This window comes from Pelodiscus sinensis, chromosome 22 (assembly GCF_052426305.1).
Source record: "Pelodiscus sinensis isolate ZL-2025 chromosome 22, ASM5242630v1, whole genome shotgun sequence".
In the NCBI taxonomy this organism is placed as follows: Eukaryota; Metazoa; Chordata; order Testudines; family Trionychidae; genus Pelodiscus; species Pelodiscus sinensis.
The window spans coordinates 16,253,374-16,274,721 of record NC_143073.1 but is presented as its reverse complement, the minus strand read 5'-3'; the positions used below and the strand labels follow the sequence as shown (position 1 = coordinate 16,274,721).

General features: G+C 54.0%; 1 protein-coding gene across 4 annotated transcripts; it reads right to left on the bottom strand.

Moving 5' to 3' along the window:
* Positions 1-2,285: 2,285 nt before the first annotated feature.
* SLC12A9 (solute carrier family 12 member 9) lies at positions 2,286-11,917 on the bottom strand. Of its 4 annotated transcripts, none has more exons than XM_006112088.5 (14): positions 11,784-11,917; positions 10,407-10,652; positions 9,656-9,790; positions 8,936-9,067; positions 8,522-8,812; positions 7,979-8,086; positions 7,668-7,779; positions 6,917-7,074; positions 6,731-6,813; positions 6,455-6,579; positions 5,884-6,076; positions 4,889-5,063; positions 4,501-4,647; positions 2,286-4,416 (listed from the first exon to the last, which is right to left on the bottom strand). In XM_006112088.5, the coding sequence occupies exons 2-14, from the start codon at positions 10,630-10,632 to the stop codon at positions 3,587-3,589; spliced, it is 2,715 nt and encodes a 904-aa protein (XP_006112150.2). In that variant the 5' UTR covers positions 10,633-10,652; positions 11,784-11,917; the 3' UTR covers positions 2,286-3,586. The 4 variants fall into 4 exon arrangements, with proteins under 4 accessions (XP_006112150.2, XP_006112152.2, XP_006112151.2 ...); XM_006112090.5 differs by having other exon boundaries at positions 11,658-11,795; XM_006112089.5 differs by lacking the exon at positions 11,784-11,917 and adding an exon at positions 11,412-11,609.
* Between the last annotated feature and the right edge of the window lie 9,431 nt (positions 11,918-21,348).

Genomic DNA, 21,348 nt, shown 5'->3' with positions numbered 1-21,348 from the left:
GTGTGTGGGGGGGGGGGGGGGGGTGGTGCGGTAGAGGGAAAAGCAAGGGGAGCCTTAAAGGAGAGTTTCTTTATTGCAGGGGTTCCCAAACTTTTTGACACGGGGACCAGTAAATCCATTCACGAGATTTTGGAGGACTGGTAACATTCATTTGCACATTCATTAAACAAATGATGAATATTCAAATAAGTTGTTTCTGGTCCTCCCAAAGCCCCCAGTGCCAGCATTAGCAAAGCTTTTGATACAGTCACCCACAATATTCTTGCCAGCAAGTTAAGGGACTATGGATTGGATAAATGGACTGTAAGATGGATAGAAAGCTGGCTAGATCAGGGCTTCCCAAACTTTTTACTTTAGTTGGAACCCGTTTTTTTTCAGTACTGTTTTTTGCAGCCCAAAACTATAAACACATATTAAAAAAAGAATGAAAAACGAATAAATTTTCAGTTTTCACCCGGCTGCATCCTCCGCCCAGCATGGGTCAGGGTTTGGGGAACCCAGCGCTAAATGGGCACTCCAGGAGGCGGGAGCAGGAGCAGATTGGGGATAGGGTATCTGGCTAGGAGGGAGGGTGCAAGGAAGGGTAGGGTTGCCAGGTGTCCGGTTTTGTACCGGACAGTCCGGTATTTGAGGGTTTTGTCCAGGAAACAAACTGAGAAATTACCAGACATATTAAATGTTTGGTATTTTCTAATTAGGTAAGTTTTATTATAATTAGGTATATCAGTCCTTAGCTGCGAACTACGTGGCTGGTAGATGTGCTCACGCTGCCTGAGTGTGTCTACCTGCCAGACAGTTCGCAACTACTCGAGGGAGGGGATGAAGGGGAGGGAGGGAAGGGAAATGGAATCCATGGCTGGACTCACATATCTGCAGGGTCTGCATGTGCCTGGGTCAGTCCTGCTCCCGCCCCCTTTCTCCTCCCGATCTCCCCAGTCCAGCCCTGCTGCCCCCTTCTGGCGGCTGGTTCCCTCCGCCCCCCATCAATCTCCCCTGGTCAGCCCTGCTCCCTGACAACCCCCCCCCCCCCGACCGGCCCCGTTGCCCCCGTCCAGCCTTGCTTCCGGCAGCTGGTTCTCCCGTCATCCTCCTGATCTCCCCCGGCCAGTTCCCTCACACCCCATCCAGCCCTCGTTCCGCCGCCTGCCCTCCCTGATCTCCGCTGGACAGCCCCACTGCCCCCAACCCTGCTTCCACTGCCCGCCCACCCGGATCTCTGCGGAACAGCCTTGCTGCCCTCAACCCTGCTTCCCAGCAGCTGATTCCCCCCCCCCCCCACACCTCCTCCCAGCCCACCCCGCTCTGCTCCCCTCCCGGCAGCCATGCTGAGGCCCTGTATTTTTTTCCCATGGCCACAGCCCATAGTTTGGGAAATGTTGCTTTATTGGATTGTGTTTTCGTGTCTGCTCCAGCAGGCTAGATTTGGGCCTGAGAAATTCTTATAGGCATGGTACCGAGTAGGCTAAGAGCTTGAAAACACATTATTTGCCAAGGTCCTTCTCTCACCTCCTTGAGAAGTCATTATCTTCTATACCAAACATTGGTATTATTAATTTTCACATAAGCACAACCTTACTGGGTCAGACCAAAGCTATATCCAGCCCCGTGTCCTGTCTGCCAATGGTGACCAGTGCCAGGTGCCCCAGAGGGAATGAAGAGAACAGAGAACCATCCAGCAATTCCAAGCTCCTGGCAAAGAGAGCCTTGGGACACCATTCCTGCCAAGTCTGGCTAATAAGCATTGATGGACCTATCTTCCTTTAATTTATCTAGTACTTCTTTGAACCCTGTTTTGTTCTTGGCCTTTACAACAACCTCGGGCAAGGAGTTCCACAGGTTGGCTATGCATTGTGTGAAGAGTAGTGCCTTTTGTTTGTTTTAAACCTGCCACCTTTTCATTTCATTTGGTGACTCCTATTTTATGTTACAGGAAGTAGTAAAGAACATTTCCTTGATCTACACCAGGCACGTTTTATGGGCCTTTTTCATACTGCCCTTGGTCATCTCTTTTCCACTCTTAAAAGTCCTAGTCTCATTAATCTCTGCTTTTGTTACAGAGCCTAATCAGTTTAGGAGCCCTTCTTTGTACCTTTGCCAATATATCTTCTCTGGAATGGGAGACGGGGAACACCTGACTGCACCCAGCAGTCAAGATGAGATTGCACCCAAGACTGAGAGAGCAGCTTTAGGGCACTTTTTGCCTTCTCTAGCCCTTTCCTGGGAGTTCTGAACACTCGCTTTGCTTTTTGGACTTCTGCTACACAACGAGCAGATGTTTTCAGACAAGAACTAGCCTAATGGTGACAGCTCACTGTGATTACATCATTGTGTAAGTCTTGTTGAGATTGCTTCCAGTGTGCACTGCTTTGCATTTATCACACAACCCGCCCTCAGTCTCACCCCTCATTGAAGTTCCAGAGGAGGGTGTGTGTGTCAGGCCAGACAAGCTCACCTAATTTCAGTTCCTCGGGAAAACACTGTCCCAGCCCCCACTCTCTTCCCAGTCAAGGAGAGATCCCAGGAGTCCTGGCTCCCCCACCACATCACCAACCACCATCCTTTTTGTGTTATCCATTTATTGAGTGCACTCGTTAAAATACATGTCTAAATAGCCCCACCCCCCCCATAGCTTGCTGTGTTATTACCCCTCCTCCAGGGGGCACTGGTCAGTCATGTTACATGAGGTATCAGAGAGAACATTAACCAAAGTTAGACCTAGTAGGGTAAGTAAACTGCCTGGGCCCTGGATAGGGTGGAGTGGGGTGGCTGGTTTTGGGGTCCACACTTTTTATCCCTCCCCTGGGTTAGTTTCAGCTGAGTTATTTTGGGGCAGCCCCTTGTACCACTGGAGCAGGACACACTACTGGAGTGCTAGTGTCCCCCATATGCAAGGTGGATTATGGTGCTGTAGGGTTGGGAGGCACAGAACTAAGGCAACAGGCATCAAGGAGCAGCAGGTGTCCCTCCAAGAGACACTGGGGAGCATGGAAGAGGCAACCCCCGGAAGGGTTTTTGGAGTGCAAGAACAGCTAGGGGCCCCGAACAGCCGTGGCATGGTGCAAATAGAGAATTTGGGGTGCTTGAGTTTAGTGGGGTACCCATTTTTCTGGGTACCTCCAAACAGTGAAGGAATTTGGAGTGCATTGATTTTGGGAAAAATGGGGATCCCCACCCAACAGTGCAGAGATCATGGCATATAGTGCAAGCTCAGTGTTTGCACCCCTCGTCCCCTCAGTTACGAGATTGTGCTATATCTAATCCCCTCTGTCTTGCTGCCTCAGTTCGGGGGTGCCTCTGCATTCAGAAGCACCAGCTGTGGGGGGGCTCTAATGTAAGGCCAGGCCCCCCCTCAGATAATCTCACGGGGCGTGCATTCCCCAGTTCCCAAGCACACCTCAACGCTGAAGGCAGGAAGGCACAGCCCACTGCTGGCTCTAGGAGTCCCCAGATCCCAAGTCTGCCCCAGGCAAGTATGGAGCCAACCGCCACCATTTAGCAGCTTCCCCGCCCCAGGAGTTGCCCCACAGAGAGGGAGAACATCCAAAGGTCCTGCCAGACTGTCCTTGAGGGGTCCCTCCTCTGGTGCTCACAGCTCGGTGCAGGTGACGGGCGTGAGACCATGGACCAGTAGGGTTGGCCCTAGGTCCCGGGTGAGGATCTCCAACTGTTCTAGGTAGCGCTCATACAAAGAGGTGTCAGCTGGTGGCCGGGGCAAGTAGAGGAACCGCACAGCCACCTGGCCCCCCTGTTTCAGCACCAGGGCATTGACAGCTGCCAGATACTCATCGGTCACCCGCTGGGCAGCTGCGTTGAGGAAGGGCTCCCCGCCTGCCTGCCGCTGGCCATGCAAGGCCACCACATGGTCCCAGGTGACTGTCTGGATGGATGCCTTGATGCGCAGCTTGCTAAGCAGTTCCTTGAGTTTCTCCTCCTTGCCCACCCAGCCCCGGTCTCCTGACTCCACACAGAGAAATAGACGGAGGCGGGCAGCCCGCCAGGAGCTCACCATGGTGAGGATGCAGGCCAACTGGAGGAGAAACAGGCTGCAAACATCCACATACGCTGGAGTGTCAGGACGCAGCAGGTTGAGGGGCCAGACATCCACGAAGCGCCCCTCAGCCCGCCCGGCCTTGGAGAACAGCCGCTCCTTGTCCAGCAATGGGAAGTAGCGGGCCAGACAGACATTCTTGTGCATCTTCACAGCATCCGAGATGATGGAGACATACTCAGAGGCCAGCAGAGCCTTGAGGGTGCTGGCCCCGCGCACCGTGGGAAAGTGAGCCTGCAAGGCCGGCAGGTCCACCCCAAAGTGGTCATTCTCCCGGGCCTGGCTGAAGGCTGGGTCATGGAGGAAGTAGTCCTCAGGCACACAGGTGTCGTAAAAGCCCAGCACAAGCGTGTTGGGTTTCATGCCGCCTGGAAATGGGAGAGAGCAGATCAGATCAGCAGATGCTGAGATGCAGCCAGCTCTGGGGTGGGGCAGCTGGTTAGATCACTCACCGAGCCCTGTGATGCGCAGCAGGTGCTGGGTCCCCTGACGGACAGAGGGTGAGAGGGTCAGATCAACAAAAGCCTTGACGTTGAGTTTGTCCACCAGGCTGAGCCAGAAGTTGTAGTGAGCTTGGATGGGGTCAGAGGGCATCGTATCTGGCAGGGTAGAAACAGAAGGTAGCCAGGACTCCTGGGTTCTCTGCCCAGGTCTGGGAAGGGAGTGGGGGCTGGTGGGTCAGAGCAGGGGGGATGGGAGCCAAGACTCCTGGGTTCTCTCCCCAGCTCTAGGAGGGGTAGTGGGGGCTGGTGAATCAGAGAAGGGGGAGGAGCCTGGATGCTTGGGTTCTCTCCCAGCCTGGGATGGGGATGCTGGCACCCGGATGCTGGAGTCCCTTACCCAGCTCCCCAATCTCCACGTGGCCCAGCACGAAGAGCCCCCCTTTCTTGAGGTCATTGACGAAACGGATGAGCTGTGCCCCACTCCGGGGGTTGGCCACCATCAGCAGCATCTGGGGGCGCCAGAACTTCACGTGCTCCTTGCGCACGTCCAGGAGCAGCAGGTATTTCCGTACCTGGGATGACAACATCACAGGAGCTGGGCGTGGCTCCCCAAACTCCCACCCACCCATCACACTCCCCTGCCCTGTCAACATCCCACTGCCCCCAACTACTCAGGATACCAAGCAAACCCCACCAACTTTCAAAGGTCACCCCACAGCCATAGGAAGCCCCCTCATCTATACGAGGGGGCCCAGCTGACAGACCCCCCTGGCAGTACAAGGTGAATGGAAGAGGGTCTGGCTGATGGACACCTGATCCAACAGCCATCCTCAGGGTTGCACAGATGCCCCCTCCAGTTCCAGGTTGGGAGGGGGGGGGGGGAAATGAGGGACTGGCTGCCAGATCCCCTCCAGTTCCAGGTTGGGATGTGAATGACTAGTCAACTATCCAATAAGCATTTGCTTATCAGATAGTCACACTAGTTGACTAAGCGCTTCCCCACCCGTTGCTGCCTCTATCAGAAAGAGGCAGCAAGGGGTGTGAGAGGATGGGATGCTTCAAAGTGGCAGCGCCTCATGGAGCCCGGGGCCAGCGGGGGACTGCTTGAGTCCCCCGCTGGCCCCATGCTCCCCGCAGCACATTTGCCTCTGAAGTGCAGCAACAGCCCTGAGACTGATGCTACACTTCAAATGCGGAGGCGCCCTTACTGACTATTCAATTAGCGAATTCATCTAAATTTAACATCCCCGGTTCCGGGTGGGTTGAAGGGCAGCGTGTGGGGGATGGGAAAAAATAAAAGGGAACCAGGACTCCGGGTTCTGGCAGAAGAGTGGGGACTGGTGGCTGGAGCAGGAGCCGGGAGAAGACGAGGCACTGGCACCCGCCTGGTACCTGGTGGAAGATGAGGGCCTGGCTGATATAGCCCCAGGAGCTGGCAGGTGCCCGTAGGTGGATAAATCCCAGCAGCGCTAACATCAGCACCAGGCTGCCCGAGGCGCCAGCCGGACTGATCAGGAACATCATGAGCAGGCAGCTGGCAATGCCCAGCAGGCAGCTGTGCCAGCTGAACAGCTGGAAGGTGGGGCTAGTGGGAGTGGAGGTGGGGTTAGAGATAGCCCTGCTCCCTCAGACACCCCAAATCCCACCACCCATTCCCCTGGCCCCCACCAAGCCATGAAGCCTTCCTGAATTGGAGCCTGCCCCCAGTCCAGTCCACTCTCCCCAAACCTCCCTCTGCAGTTCTCCATGCACCCCCCAGCCCTAAGCACGGCCTCTTAAGCCTCTCCCTTACCCCCCATGGTTCCCCACCTGGGGGCACTGCCTCCCAAACCCTCTTCCTTCCTCTTCATGCACTCCCACCCCTAGACACTGCTTCCTCCAAACCCCCAGCTCACCCCTGGCTCTCCCAAACCATGCCCCCACCCATGTCATGCCCTATGGCTCCCTCCGGCAGGCTCCTCACCGGAAATTAGGGGCAGAGGCCCACTCAAGCAACAGGCAGGCCAGGTCCACGGCTGCGTAGGCCACAAGATAAAAGACGGTGACAATGCCTGCAATGGTGTTGAGCTTCCCTGCGAACAGCACCACCTGGGGTGGGGGAGAAACCAAGGGAGGGGGTCAGGTCACCTGGGTTCTTTGGGAGGGTTATAATGCAGGGGGCTAGAACCCAAGGCTCCTGGGTTCTCTCCCCCGCTCCAGGAGGGGAGCAGGTGAGCCTGGGGCAGGGAGTGGTGCTTACCTGCACCAGGGCCCAGGTGTAGAGAACGGCCACCCAGGGGTTACCCCCCTTGGAGACAATTTTGGCTGGAGCCAGAATGATACCTGTGGGGGAGAGGAACAGGAAGAAAGGCAGGTGAGCAAGGAAAGGACCAAGGTGTGTGGGCAGGGGAGGGGGATAGTCTGGCAGAGGCCAGGGAGGGCTCACCAAAGAGGTCGTCCTTGGCCAGCGCATGCAAGATGCGGGAGGCCCCTATGAGGGAGCTCATGGAGGCTGAGAGGGATGCGGCGTAAACCCCGACCAGCACGAGCGGGGGCCATAGGTTGATGGAGCGGAAGAAGCCGTAGTCCTCCTTCAGCAGCGTCCTGCGAGGGTAGCCAGGCCTTGAGTGCCACCTACCACCCTGCATGTCCCACACATGCTCCTTCATCCCACTCAAGCTCACCTGGTCCTGCCTCTACCCCTTGGCCCCACCCATTCATTAGCAATGCCTGTCAACCGAGAGCTCCCTGTTAGTTTCATCCATAGCTCTACCCCCATTGCTAAGCCCTACCCTTAATGTAACCACACCCCTTGTCCAGTCCTCAGCCCTACCCCTACCTATCTCTGCATTTTAGCCTGCTAGCCACACCTACCCATAGCCCCCTCACCCCATCACTTGCCTCCCACCCATTAGACCCACCCTCTTGCCATTCACTGCCCCATTCTGATAGCCCCACCCCCCCTCTCATCCTCCTGTCCTGGTGTTCCACATCCCGACACCCTGTAGCCCCATCCGTCCTCTCCTTCTAGCTCCACTCCATTTGCCAGCTCTGCCCCAACCCCTACATCTCTCTTCAGCCCCACCCTTTAACCATCTCTTCCTATTGTCCCGCCCTAGCCCCACCCCTTGATGCCAACATAGTGTGTCCTCCACCTCCTCCTAGGCCATGATACTTATCACTCCCCTCCCCCTCACCGCTCGCAGGTGAAGCTGGTCATGAAGAAGAGGAGGAAGTAGATGACGAAGGTGTAAACCACAGCAATGATGGTGCCCTTGGGGATGGAGCTGCTAGGGTTCCTCAACTCCCCTGTAACAGCAGCCCAGTGCCAGCATGAGACTCAGGAGTGTGGCCTCCTAGGCCCCACTGCTCTAACCACCAGACCCCACTCCCTCTCAGAGCCAGGCGGAGAGCCCAGGAGTCCTGGTTCCCAGGCCCTCTGCTCTAACCCACCAGCCCCCCACTCTCCTCCCAGCACTGGGAAGAAAACCCAGGCATCCAGGCTCACCCGACATGTTGGAGCCGGCCATGATCCCAGTGCAGCCATTGAACATGACAGCGAAGACGGTGGCAAACGTCATGACGTTATTGGTGGTGTAATCACGGGAGTACATGGCTGCAGAGGAACAAGTGAGTAAGCTAGTTTCCCCTCCCCCCAGCCCTACTCACCCCTTCTCTGCGCCAGCAGGACCCCCTCCTAGGTCCCAAGCCCCCCATATCTCATGATCCCTCCTCCACCAACAGCTCCATGTCAGCTCCCTCCCTCCACCATCCTCCAGTGTTTGCTTTCTCCAGCCGATAGCCATGTGCCCTCCTCTACATGCCACCACCCCAGCCTATGCCCCCCTTTCCCCTCTGCTTCCCCATCCCAGACTTGCCCCACTCCATCTCTCGACAGCCCCCAAACCCATTCTGTCCCTCCACACCCCCTTGTATCCCTCTCCCTCCTACCCCCTGCCATCCCCCCTCCCTTCAACATCTTGGGCCCCTCCTCCATCTGAGCTGCTCCTTCCCCCACCCCAGAATCCCCCTGTGCCCTGCCCCTGCTGACCATGCAGGTTGGCACGCAGGGTGTCGAGGCGGAAGCCGGTGAAGCTGGTGTTGAAGGTGTGGTTGACATCACGGGCCACGGGCACCGGGCGGGGCCCCACCACGAAGAAGCTGAGGAAGATGGCCAGCAGCACCAGGTTCACCACCAGGAAGATGAGGAAGGCAGCACGGGCATAGATGCGGGCACCCACCAGGCAGACCAGCAAACAGAGCAGTAGCACGAGTGAGCCATACAGGAAGCTGTAGAAATAGCCCTGGGGCAGGGCATGGGCGCCGGGGGGATCTGTCCCATCTGGAGGGGATGGGAAGGACAGGAATGACCATTAGGGCAGAGGAGAACCCGGAGTCCTAACTCCCAGCCCCCCCGCTCTAATCCACCAGCCCTCTGGGGAGGCACCCCGGCGTCTGGGCTCACCTGCCCCAAAGACGTCCAGCACAGCCTCCACCAGCCCCAGCACGTAAACCCCACAGGCGCAGACGTTGGCCAAGTAGAACATGAGCCCGATGCTGCCCCCAAACTCGGGGCCCAGCGTCCGCGAGATCATGACTGGGGGGGCAGTTGTCAAGGAAACGCCATGGGGGGGGGGGGAGAGAGAATTGCTGCCACTACCACTGCCCACAGACAGAGCTATAGTCAGTCTCTTCTCCCCCATTGAGACAATCCCTACCTGGCTCCACAGCCAATGTCCTGCCCCCCATCTCTCCTCCTCCACATCCTAATGTCTGCCCCCAAAGACTCCCAACATAAACAGATCTCCCCAAACCCTCATACATTCCCCTCAGATCTAGCCCCCTTGAGTTTTACTCCCCATCCCCCCAGAGACGGCCTTCTATGCATCCCTGCATCCCAGTGTTCACCCCAAAGACCCCCTCTGTAATCACATTGCCCTCATCCAACCAACACAGCCTACATACCCCTAGCCCCCAATTTCCTAGAGGGCCCCTCGGCTACTTCTAGCTGACCCCCTCTCCCTTGCAGAGGCCTGGTCCCCCACCTGGAATCACCCCATCCCACACTGAGGCACACAGCCCCCCCCCCCCCCCAGCCATAGGAGGGTGTTGAGAGGAGCCAACGAACTGGCTGTAATTCTGGCCACCCCGCACAGCATGTACCAGCCCGCTGGCGGAAGGATACAATATGCCCCACCCCCTTGGATGGCACCATTAGTGCAGATGGCACAGACAGACAGGACGGTCAGTAAAATGATGACATAGGCTACCACCAGCATAAGCAGCGACTGCAGGAACCCAGCATGTCCCACCACGAAACCTAAGAGATGACAGATAGGGAGCTGCAGGTAAGAAGGGAGGGGCATTGGCAGAACTGGAGGGAGGGCAAGCCCAGAATTCTGCCCTCTATATAGCTTCCAGGATTGGGCCCATCCACATGGCCTTAGGGCCCACCTCCCGGTTAAGCACGAACCTCTCCTGTTTAATGGTGCTCACCTTTAGTCAGCCACTAATTACAATAAGGAATTGGCTTTCAGTGCCCATAAGGTACAAGTATGCAGGCACCAGTGATCTAGGGAACTCCATGCCTTATGATGTCGATGGAATGTATGCACAACCAACCCCGGATGAATCAGCTGCTAATTGTGACAAGAAGCTGAACAACCAGCTGGGTTGGAGGCAGCAAGGGGTAAGTATGGGCCAAGCCCCCATTAGCCCACCACATGATTTTGGCCGGAAATCAAGCATGCATCAGTGGGGATGGGGACGGAGGTTTGCTGCTATTCTTAAGGGCAGCACACAATGTGGGCAGGGGATGGAGGGAGAGAATCCTATGGGAGGCAGAGAAATTTCCTTGGGGGGGGGGGGGAGTTGAGGAGGGAGAAGAGGGCTTTTGCCAATAACCATGCACTAATCAGCAGGGTAGAGTCACTCACCCACACGCATGAAGACAACGATGCTGAACATGGACAACACTGTGGGCACCACGACGCCAAAGAAAGTGGAGAGCCGTCGGGCCGGGTCAGGCTGTGGGGGGCCCAGGGGGCCTATGCCCCCACCCACGAGGGGTGCCTCCTCTTGGGCCCGGCTGCTTGGCATCTCCCCCTCGTCCACCACGCTGAAGAGCCGGTAGCTCAACAGAGGGGAGCTCTCAGTGGACATGGCAGGGGGGCCTGGTCACCCTGGGAGAGGGGAAGGAGGCATTATTGGCAAAACCCCTCTTCTCCCTAGTTCTCCTCCCCAGCTCCCATGCCCCTCCTCAGGCACCCCTGCAATCCCTCACCCAAAAATCTAGCTAGATCATCTCCCCTTTGGCCTGAAATTCTGCAAACACCAAATACATGGTCTAGTCTGCCATACTGCACAGGGCTGGGAATGCCAGCCTTAAAATTGCAGAGATTAAAAGGAAAAGACTTCAGTCCTGCTGCAATACACAAGCATGCTCTGAATCCCACTGTAGATCTGCCTTTGAAATAATGAGAGAAAATTGGGTTTGTACCATACAAACCTCCCCAGGTGCTTTTATTTAACAGGTAGAAAAATTTATCTGTGTTTTGATGCACAAAGCAGATGGCTGGGAAACTTCAAAAGACAGCTAAGAAAGTGGGTTTGAACTCTTAAAAAATACCAGGCTAGATTCTTATGATTAAATGGAGACAGGAAATGCACACTCTTGTTTAAAAGCTCTCTCTGAAGCAACTTAAAAACTGGGGTATGAACCTTTAAAGTCAGCCCGGTTTGGGAGCAATCAACGAGGAGAAAAATTAATCCAAGTCAGATGCAGGAAAGAGCAAACCAAATTCAGGAGACACCCAATGGGCGTGGATCCTCCAAATTCAGCCCCCCACCCCCAGAGATGGGGAGGACACCCCTGTTCCTGGTTTCTCTTCTAGGGTAAATGGGTGGGGATGGGGGCAAACTTCTGGAGGGCGGAAGCTCACCGGCTGTAGGCTGTGGGTCAGGCTGCCCCCGAGGACGCAGGGAGGAGACAAGGAAGAAGGAGCTTATGCTGGGAGAGGATCATTTAAGCCGGCGCGTTCCTAGGAGGGCGGGCCTTAGCCCCCAGGTGGAAGGTAGCTGAATGGAGGAGATTAAATGGATTTCCTGGCCACCAGACCCACCCCCTTCACAGCGCTGGGGAGAGAGGAACCCAGGAGTCCTGGCTCCCAGCCCCCGCTCCAACTCACCAGCCCCCACTCCTCTCCATAGGCCAGAAAGAGAAACAGGAGTCCTGAACCGCCAGCTCCCACTCTTCTCCCAGAGCTGGGAAGAGAACCCAGGCGTCCTGGCTCCCAGCCCGGAGATGCACAAACCTTTAGTTGGGGATGCTCTGGGGTGGGGTCGATGGGGAGGGGGGGAGGTGGCCGGGTCCCTCCCCTAGCTCCATGCAGTGCTCTCCTGAACCGGCGGCTGGGTCACAGGCTGCTCATGTGACGAGCCCCCCCCCTTCCACTCCCGCCCCCGGGTGTGACTTAATGGGCGTCTGTGAGCTCAGATCCTGCCCCCCCTCCACAGTGTCCTCCTCCAGCTCTTCCTCCTCCCTTCCATCCCTGCATTCGTCCTCATATACATCCATCCTTCTCCTCCTCTCTCCTTCCTTCTTCCCATCTCTGCCTCGCTCTCTCACACACACACAGAGAGCTCTTTCTTCTCCTGTCCTGCTTCCTTCCTCCCATCCCCACATCCAGCCTGTGCCCCCCCATGCACACTCTCTGCTATCACCCCTGTACACACACATTTTCTCTGTACACACACACACACACACACACACACACACACGCTTTTCCAGTTTACTGGTACAGAGCATTGGGTACATAACAAACATACGGTACACACCACTGTGTAAACACACACACAGACACTTTCCTGGTACACATGCACAGTGCTGTGTAAATAAACATACACACTTTCTTGGTACACAAACACACACTTGTGTGTTACACACATTACTGTGTACATGCATACATGCTCAGTACCCACACACAGTATTGTGTACACACACTTTCTTGCTACACACAGAGTACTATATATACACACACTTGCCTGGTACACATGCACTGTGCTGTGCACACATACACACAATACACACAGTCACAGGGGCTGGTTTCTGACCCGTCCTGTGGGGAGGGATATTTGTGGCACCCAAGAGGCCATGCAGTGACCCTGATAGTGGGACCCTGACCCGACCTCAGCACCTCAGATCAATTTGACTGACTGTGGCTGATGGGTCGAGGTAACAATACCCAGTCACCCCTCCCCAGGCCTGCTGGTGCACCTCAGTCCTGCCCCACTGTACCCCACCAACATTCCTGCTCCTGTGTATGTAGCCATGTCATTTACCATCCTTCTGCCCTGGGAAGCTCAGCCCCATGTGGCAGGTTGTGGTGTTGAGCTGAGCGGTATCTGAACATGGTGCTGGGAAAGATCCAGGCTCCAGACCTCACAATCCCAAATCTCTCCTGAGCCAGCCTAGCCCCAAGCTGCTTAGTGCCAGAGGCTGGGACCCTGTGGGGCCTCCTGTGCTGGCCACTGTTGTAAGGCAGGATGCTGGGCTAGAGAACCTTATTGGAAATCCTGGGAAGCGGGCAAGCCTAAAGGGACCCTTGTGGTCATGGGGCTGGATAGAGAGAGCAGTGGTGAGGGGAACAGATGGATGGATAGAGGGAAGTATATGGGGTTAGATGGGTAGACATGGGGATAGGTAGATTTCTCAGTATTCAAATATCTTCCAAAAATCAAAATTTTCCCACTGAGACAAAATCCTCTTTGCTTGTTTTTGCCTGCCTTTTCAGGCCTGACTGTACTTGTGAGCCTGCAGGGGGCACTCCTGTCATGTTTCCAAGCTATTCTCTCACTCCTAGATCCCCAGGCCAGCAGGGATCAATAGCACCACCTACTGCAGAGCTCTATCCTAGTGTCTCCTCACGATGCCTGGACACCCACCAGGGTGGATCCCCAGTGTGCTCCGTGCTGTACAGTGCAGGCTGGAGACGTTCCCCTCAGTACTTTCTAGAGCTGGTCGTTCAGAAAAACAGTCGTTGATTTCAAAATGGTCAGTGAATGAGAATCCGGATAGTGCAGTTATGGTCACTCACCATGAGACCGTTTTCGGTTCCCTGTAATTTTGCCCAAATGTAATTATTTGGGGTGACATTTTTCAGACCTTCAGCTGAATTTTATGAAGCACATTTCACCTAACAAGGATCAGTCAGAATCATAGAGTCCGTCGTCCCACACCCACCAAGTAAGTGCTGCTAGGCCGTCCTCATTGGAACCATAGAGACTGGTCTCTCACACCTCCCACATGCAGCCAGAACGCCCCAATGGAACCATAGAATCCACCCCCTCGCACCTGATGCACTCAGCATATGGAATCATTCAGGCCTTGGATGACCGGGGCGGGGCGCTCAGGGATTGTGGGACATGGGGGTGGTACTGGGAGATTGTGGGATACCAGGGAAGCCCACAGAGCCCTAGAGGACTGCGGGATGAGGGTCTAAGGAGACTGGGAAGTTGGGGGGCTCGGAGGCCCCTGGGGATTATGGAATACGGAGGGGCTAGAGGCCCAGGGAACTGTGGGATATTTTCCCCTTTCCCACCATGTTCCTAGGCCGTAGAATGACGGGGGCAGGGCCTGGGGCCCCAGCTGCCCCATTTGATTGATCTCGCAGTGCAGCCAATTCGGAGCGCGGAAGCCGCGCGGTTGGGGGCGGGTCCCGGCCCGTGATTGGGTACGGGCCAAACGCTGGGCGTTTCTTGGTTTGGGAGCGGGGCGGGGCCAGGGTTGGTTGCCGGTGTAGGTGGGAAAGAAGCGGGGGCATGCTGATTGGTCAGCGGGAGCAGGGAGGCCCACCGATTGGGTGTCCTGGCAGAGGGGCGGGGCGGGCGCGCGTCCTTGGCGAACCCGACGTCTTCTCGTTGGGAGGTGGGGCTTGAGCACGCGCCTAGCTTAGCCACGCTGGTCGCGATTGGTTGGTAGTAGAGTTGCGTTCTTCCATTGGCCAGCGGACCTGGGCTGGCGCTCGGCGATTGGTGGAGCGGCGCGCGCGCGTGCCCCGCCCCTCCCGGCCGCGCCTGCGCGGTGTACGCGCGCGAAGGGGGAGGGGCCGCGCGCGCGGTGTGAGGCGGTAGCGGCGGCGGCGGGTCGGTCCCTGCCTCACGGTGGCGGAGCCGGAGCGGGAGCGGGAGCGGGCCGCGGCGCCTCCCATCCCCCCCCGGGCCAGACCCTGCGGCGCTGCCTCCTCCCCCCCCCGCGGCGCCGGGCGGCTCCCGGGGCCTGGGCCCCTCCCCGGCGGGGCGGCGGTGGCCGGGCCCATGGAGGGGCTGCCCGTGGAGCTTCGCGGCTCCAACGGCGCCTTCTACAAGGTCAGCGCGCGGGGTTGAGTGGAGGGTTGAGTGTCTGGCGGGAGTACGAGACTGGTGGGCAGGCCTCGGTGTGGGGAGGGGGTTGCACAAGGATGGGGGCCGTTGGGGGAGATGCTACTGGCAAATGAGGGAGAGGAGGTATATGAATGGGTGGGGGAGACTGTAAAGGGTTTTGGGGAGGGTGTCTGGTGAGGGTGTAAGATTGGAGAGGGTGGGGAAGGCCCCGGGTGGGAAGAGGTCATACAGGTGGGGGGGTCTTTGGGGGGAGTGTTTTGTGGGAGGGGGGAGGGTGGCAGGGCGAGGCAGGCCCCAGGGAGAGGAAGGTCAGAAAGGCGTGTGGAGGGCCGTTAGAGGGAGGGGATAGTGGAGAGTGGGGGAAAGAGGGAAGGCAGGTCATAGAGGAGCTGGTGGTTGGAACGGGAGGCGGGGGAGGGTGTCTAGTGAGGGGGGCAGGGGTATTCCTGTGTGGCGGGAGGGGAGATCACAGAGGATTGGGTGGCAGTGGAGTGTGTAGGGAGGATGTATGATGGGGTGAATGGCGAGGAGGTAGTGGGGTGTTTGGGAGTGGATGTGTGATGGGGTGAAGGAAGGTGGGGAGGTAAGACAAGGCATGGGTAAGTGAATGAATTGTTGAGGGCCGGTTAGGGAAGTTAATTTTGGGTATGATGAGGAGATGGTGGGAAAGTAACTGGGGGAACAGTGGCGTGCAAGCCACGTGGTGGGAGAGGCTTAGGGGTTTTTAGATGGAACAGGGAATTGGGAAGGTTTAGAGAAAGGGGTGGACTACTGGGGTCCTGGGGTGGGGCTGGAGGTAAGATGTGGGGTGACTGGAGGATAGCTGTTGGGTGAGGGGCATTATGGGAGAAGGGGCTGGGTTTGCGATCACCTGAAAGAGTAACTGACAGCAGGGAGAATGGAAACTACAGCTGTCAGTATGGAGACCATAGTGAGAAGCAGGTAAGTGGATGGGGCTTAAGAGTAAGATTTGAGGGGGGAATAAAATTGGAAGGATCTGGGCAAAAGTGGGAAGTCTAGGGGTGTAAGTAACTGAGGGGGTCAGGTGGCTGCGGGCTCTGAAGCAAAGGGCCTTGAGGTGTTAATAGCTTGGAGAGAGAGGGGGAAGGACTATGTGGGTAAACATGTGGATGGTGTGTGTCTGTGTTGTGGGGAGGAGTGGGAGGGAATAGGGAAGGTGTTGGAGCATGACTGAAGGACTTAAGACCCTGCATGGCTCAGTAAGGACCTATGGGATGGGCACACAGAACTCTCCCCTTCCTTAGCATTGAGGTTTTCCTCTCATAGGGATCCCATGCAGTTTTTGTTACTGAGTCACTGGGGATTGGAGGTCCTCCTAATGGTGGAGAGTCACTGAGCTAAATGGGCATCCTTAAGGGCCCTGGTTCAGGTGGGCAGTCAAAACATAGAGAGAATGCAGCATGGCTGTGGGAACCCCAGTTTAGCCTGTGGTGCACTGTGCCTTCCTCCCCCTTGTCTCTAAGTTCTACATAAACCCGTTTGTCCCCACACACACACTCCAATTTTTTCCTCCTTTTTCTCTGGACCTCTTAGAAGTTTTGCTTCTTCATTGTAGTTTTTGCATCGGACTCTCCTTTTCCATATCCACTTTCCCATGTTGCCTCTCTTCTAGAACTACAAGCACAATTATTTCACAGATCCCTTCATTTTCCCACAGGAACTCCTCCTCAGTGCTCCTTCTCACATTGTCTCTCAAGCCCAGCCCTGCCTCCTAAATCCAGCTATTGCAGGGCTCAGAGCTCCCTTCCTTAACAAAAATCTGGGAGGGTTCAAATCGTGCCACTGGCCAGTCGGGTTACAGTGATCCTAACCTTTATTGTGTCCAAGGAAAAGAAAGGCTGCAGTACTCTCCGAATCAGCCAGATGTTTGTTTCAGCTCTTCTCTGCCAGAACTCCACAGGCAGCTGGATGTGCCTTGTATGGGACTGAAGTCACTTGAATAGCAGAACCCATCCCTCCAATTTCTAATGCCTAATCAAGTTGATGCTGTGACAAGTGCTACATATTAGTTTCTGATGCAAGATCCCTTAATGTGATCAGATTGCATCCCACTCTATTCTTTGTGAATGGGCCAAGGATTTGAGTTCTCTTGTTTCATGGGGAGAGGAATAGCGTGATTTGTAGCCCCTTCTACAAATCTGAGGTCATATTCTTCTTAGACTGACTTGAAATCAGTGGAAATTTCTGTATGTTCACTTATGCTATGGTGGGGCCAGTTGTTCAGCATTCATAATGTACACTATGCGTGCACCATCCCTGTCTAAACAGAGCAGGGGAGGCAGAACAACCTCGGAAGTGAAAGGATTTGCCCAACTCACACACCAAGCTGGTCAGGGCTTCTGGGAATAGTCTCTGAGTTCCCTCTGTTGTCCTTTCTGCTAGATCTTGCTTTCTCTCAAGTGTAGTTTTTAGGCCAGAGCAGGATGGGCAGTCAATATTTCCTAGCTTCTTTCTGAGCCCTGGAGCCATTGTGGTGGTTTCATGTGATTGCCTCCATAATCCCTGATGGCTGAAAATACCTGTGAGGGTGCTGCCTTAAGGAAGCAGATTTTGTTCTTGAATGGCTTTCTCTTACTGCCACAGAACAAGGTTGGATAAAAGTTTGGCAAGCTGCGTTATTTTCATCTTTGAAGACTGACCCTATCAAAACTCATAAAGCTTGGTTATTCTCCAAAAATGTCTTTGTGACCTGCTAAACCAAAGGCAAAACTTAGATGCCCCTCTTCGCCTGGGAACTCAAATTTGAGCATGTTCTCTGCAGACTCATCTTTCAGAATGTGGTGTAAATTTATGACCCTGTGCAAGGAATCAAAACTGCTGCAGCTGGAACCTATATGAATATTCCTGTGTCTGTATTGGACACTGGTGCCTGATGGGTTAATAGCACTAGGAACTAAAGTCCAGTTCCTTAAAAGGGTCCATGGAATTTGACAGGCTAAATACCTTTGAGGACCTTGATTCTCAGAGGCAGAGCCCGGGGGTTCATGTGAAAAATGCTATTGTTATGCAGTCACCTTTCTGATTTGAGGTATTAAAATGAAATGCCAGTGGTTAGATTTGTATTGAAATCTGCTGTTCCCACAAAGAACATAGTATCTCAGCTCCATACTCTCAGATCCTATTATGCTAGCTTGGGGCTGTCCAAATCTAGTAAGATTCTCTGTTCATAACTGAAACCAAGAAGCAAGGAATGATTGAGATTCCCATCTTGCAGGTGGGGAAACCCAGACTCAGATTTGGTGACTTGACAGTGGTCATGCAGTGGGTCTCATCCCTGATTTCCCAAATCTTTTCTTTTGCAGCTGCACTTGGATTCAGAACCTCTTTGCAAACATACGCTGATTGCAGAACAAAGAATGAGGATTGATATCTGTGTTATTTACGTTTATTACCCCCACTTATATCATTCTGAATTCATGCTGCCTTCCAACAGGCTAAGAATCCAGCTAGTATTTGTGGACAATCTTGTTTCCTGCAAGCTCCTCTTGGTGGTGTATGTTTAAATATGCTGATGTTTCGTTAGAGTGCTTAAGGTTGGTGAGTCAGTTGTCTCAATTAGCCAGGCAGGCCTAGCCTTACAATTTTGCACTTATGGCACCTCGTGGCAGAGCAGCAACAGGAGAATCTTTCATGCTGTCTGAAAATCTGGTCTCATTGAAGTGCTTTATAATTTAGCTTGTGAAGATGGTCTTGTGGTAGAAGCTGGGATTCTGGACAATGTATGCCTAGCACAGCTGATCTCTGCTGAGGCTACTGGAGTATCAAAACCAGAGCGAGCATAATCAAAGAGGTGGGTTGTGGATAGTGCAGAGGCCTTGCTGGCTACAGATGAAGATGGTAGTTCAGCTACAGTCAGTTAGCACTTAGGCCTTATCTAGCAAAAATGGAACCTGGACTTGGTAAAAGCTGTAAGATAGGGAGGATTCATGCACCTTTATCGACAAATTTCTGGGCTGACTGATCATTCAGTGGCCTTTGATTTAAAAAAAAAAAAAATTCTAACCTGTCTGTTGCCTGTTGCCTCTTCCTTTGAAGTCTGTCAGCTAGGAGAGCTTAATATAAGAATGTCCATACTTGTTCAGACCAAAGTTCCAGTATCCTGTCTTCTGACCGTGGTCAGTGCTAGGTGCCCCAGAAGGAATGAACTAGGGATGTAAAATCTCGTTTACTTGGTTTCATGGTTAAACATAATATTTAAAGGTTAAACATAATGTTAGGCCAACTAGCTGATCAAGGAGGGGTGGGGGGGCTGTTCTGCGGGCAGGGGCTGCTCTAGCCTGACTGGAGCAGCCCCTGTCCCCAGCAGGTCCTGTGGGGCTGCAGCAGCCCCTTGACCAATTTGGGTGGGAAGTAGCTTCAGCCCCTAACTGTTAACTAGTTAAGCGTTCAGATTCCTAGAATGAACAGAACAAGTTATCAAGTGATCCACCCCCTGTCCACTTCCAAAGAATGACTGACCTCTTGATCTTAAGTGATTATTTCCAGATCCTTAACAACAATCGCAATCCTTAACAACCAGTCCCATTTCATCTACATTTGCAGTTTGTCCTTACCAGAAGCTTCATAGTCCTTTTAACTTTATAGAAATTGCCACACCAGGTCAGAGTCCTGAGCCATCTAGCCCAGTCTGACAGTAGCTAATATCTGCTTTTGAATGAAGGTGGAGGAAACTCTGTAGCCTTAGGATAACTTGCTCCCAGATAACTGCCAGAAGAGGTTTTTACAAACCTTTTGTCCTTGCTATTGCAATTACATATGCTCAGGTTTTCTATATAAATGTCCAAACCTTTATTTGGTAGCTCTTGGCATCAGTGGTATCATGTGGCAGTGAGTTCCATCAGCTAAAGTTTTCCCTATATACTCCCTATTTATTCTTGAAGCAAGACCACCATGGTGAGAGCAAGCACAGAGTCTCTGTCATCCTGTGTGTTCCTTTCATGCATGTAATATGTTGTGGCTGTTCTTCCCAAAGCCGTAGTGGTTATGCTCCTTTGATCTCATTCTATTGAGATCAGATATATGGCATAATGTGACTTAATCGGGGTTATTAAACAGATATTAGGACCCCATTATGCAAGATGCTGTACCTTTCCACTTGCTCCCTGACTTCAGCAAGGCTTTTGATATGGTCTCCCACAGCATCCTTGCCAGCAAGTTAAGGGAATGTGGATTGGATAAATGGATGGTAAGATGGATAGAAAGCTGGCTGGAAGGTCGGGCCCAGCGAGTAGTGATCAACGGCTCAATGTCAGGTTGGCGGTCGGTTTCTAGCTGAGTGTCCCAAGATTCAGTTCTGGGACCGGTTTTGTTCATCTTTATTAATGACTTGGATGAGGGGATGGATTGCACCCTCAGCAAGTTTGCAGATGACACTAAGCTAAGGGGAGAGGTAGATAAGCTGGAGGGAAGGGGTGGAGTACAGAGTGACTTAAACAATTTGGAGGATTGAGCCACAAGAAATCTGATGAGGTTCAACAAGGACAAGTGTAGAGTCCTGCACTTGGAACGGAAGAATCCCAAGCTTTGTTACAGGTTGGGGGCCAACTGGCTAAGTAGTAGTTCTGTAGAAAAGGACCTGGGGGTTACAGTGGATGAGAAGCTGAACATGAGTCAACAGTGTGCCCTTGTAGCCAAGAAAGCTAATGGCATACTCGGTTGCGTTAAGAGGAGCATTGCCAGTCGATCCAGAGATTCCTCTTTACTCGGCTTTGGTGAGGTCACATCTGGAGTATCGAGTCCAGTTCTGGGCCCCCAATTACAGGAAGGATGTGGATGCATTGGAGAGGGTCCAGTGGAGGGCAACCAAAATGATTAGGGGGCTGGAGCATGTGACCTATGAGGAGAGGCTGAGAGAGTTGGGTCTATTTAGTCTGCAGAAGAGAAGAGCAAAGGGGGATTTGATAGCAGCCTTTAACTTCCTGAAGGGAGGTTCCAAAGAGGCTGGAGGAAGGTTGTTCACATTAGTGAGGGATGGCAGAACAAGGAACAATGGTCTCAAGTTAGTGGGAGAGGTCTAGGTTGGATATCAGGAAAAACTATTTCACTAGGAGGTAAAGGACTGGAATGGGTTACCTAGGGAAGTAGTGGAGTGTCTATCCCTAGAGGTGTTTAAGTCTCAGCTTGACAAAGCCCTGGCTGGATTGATTTAGTTGGGATTGGTCCTGCCTTGGGCAGGGGGCTGGACTTGATAGCCTTTTAAGGTTTCTTCCAGCTCTATGATGATATGATTATATGAAAAAGGAACAGCCAGCAATGTTCCTGTATGAATCGGGGGGGGGGGGGGGGGAGTGCAGCCTACTTCTCCCTAAAGTGTACCTAGGGATGGGAGGCTTGGGGCAATCCTGGGGGGGGGGGGGGGTTGCAATTTGCTGCATCCTCGTTCTGTCTGGGGAGTGCAGGAGCAGATGAACCAGCACCTGCCCCAGCCTGGGGACATGCATCCCTTACTCAACTGCACCTTCTGGAACTACAGTGGCC

What these genes read in the sequence shown, in the direction of transcription:
- SLC12A9 (XM_006112088.5), bottom strand. Translation starts at nt 10,632, where the DNA reads ATGTCCACTGAGAGCTCCCCTCTGTTGAGCTACCGGCTCTTCAGCGTG. An exon ending in CGTTGTCTTCATGCGTGTGG is followed by an intron (nt 9,791 to 10,406) that starts GTGAGTGACTCT and finishes GTCATCTCTTAG; the next exon opens with GTTTCGTGGTGGGACATGCT. An exon ending in ACACCTGGGCCCTGGTGCAG is followed by an intron (nt 6,580 to 6,730) that starts GTAAGCACCACT and finishes CCCCCACCCCAG; the next exon opens with GTGGTGCTGTTCGCAGGGAA.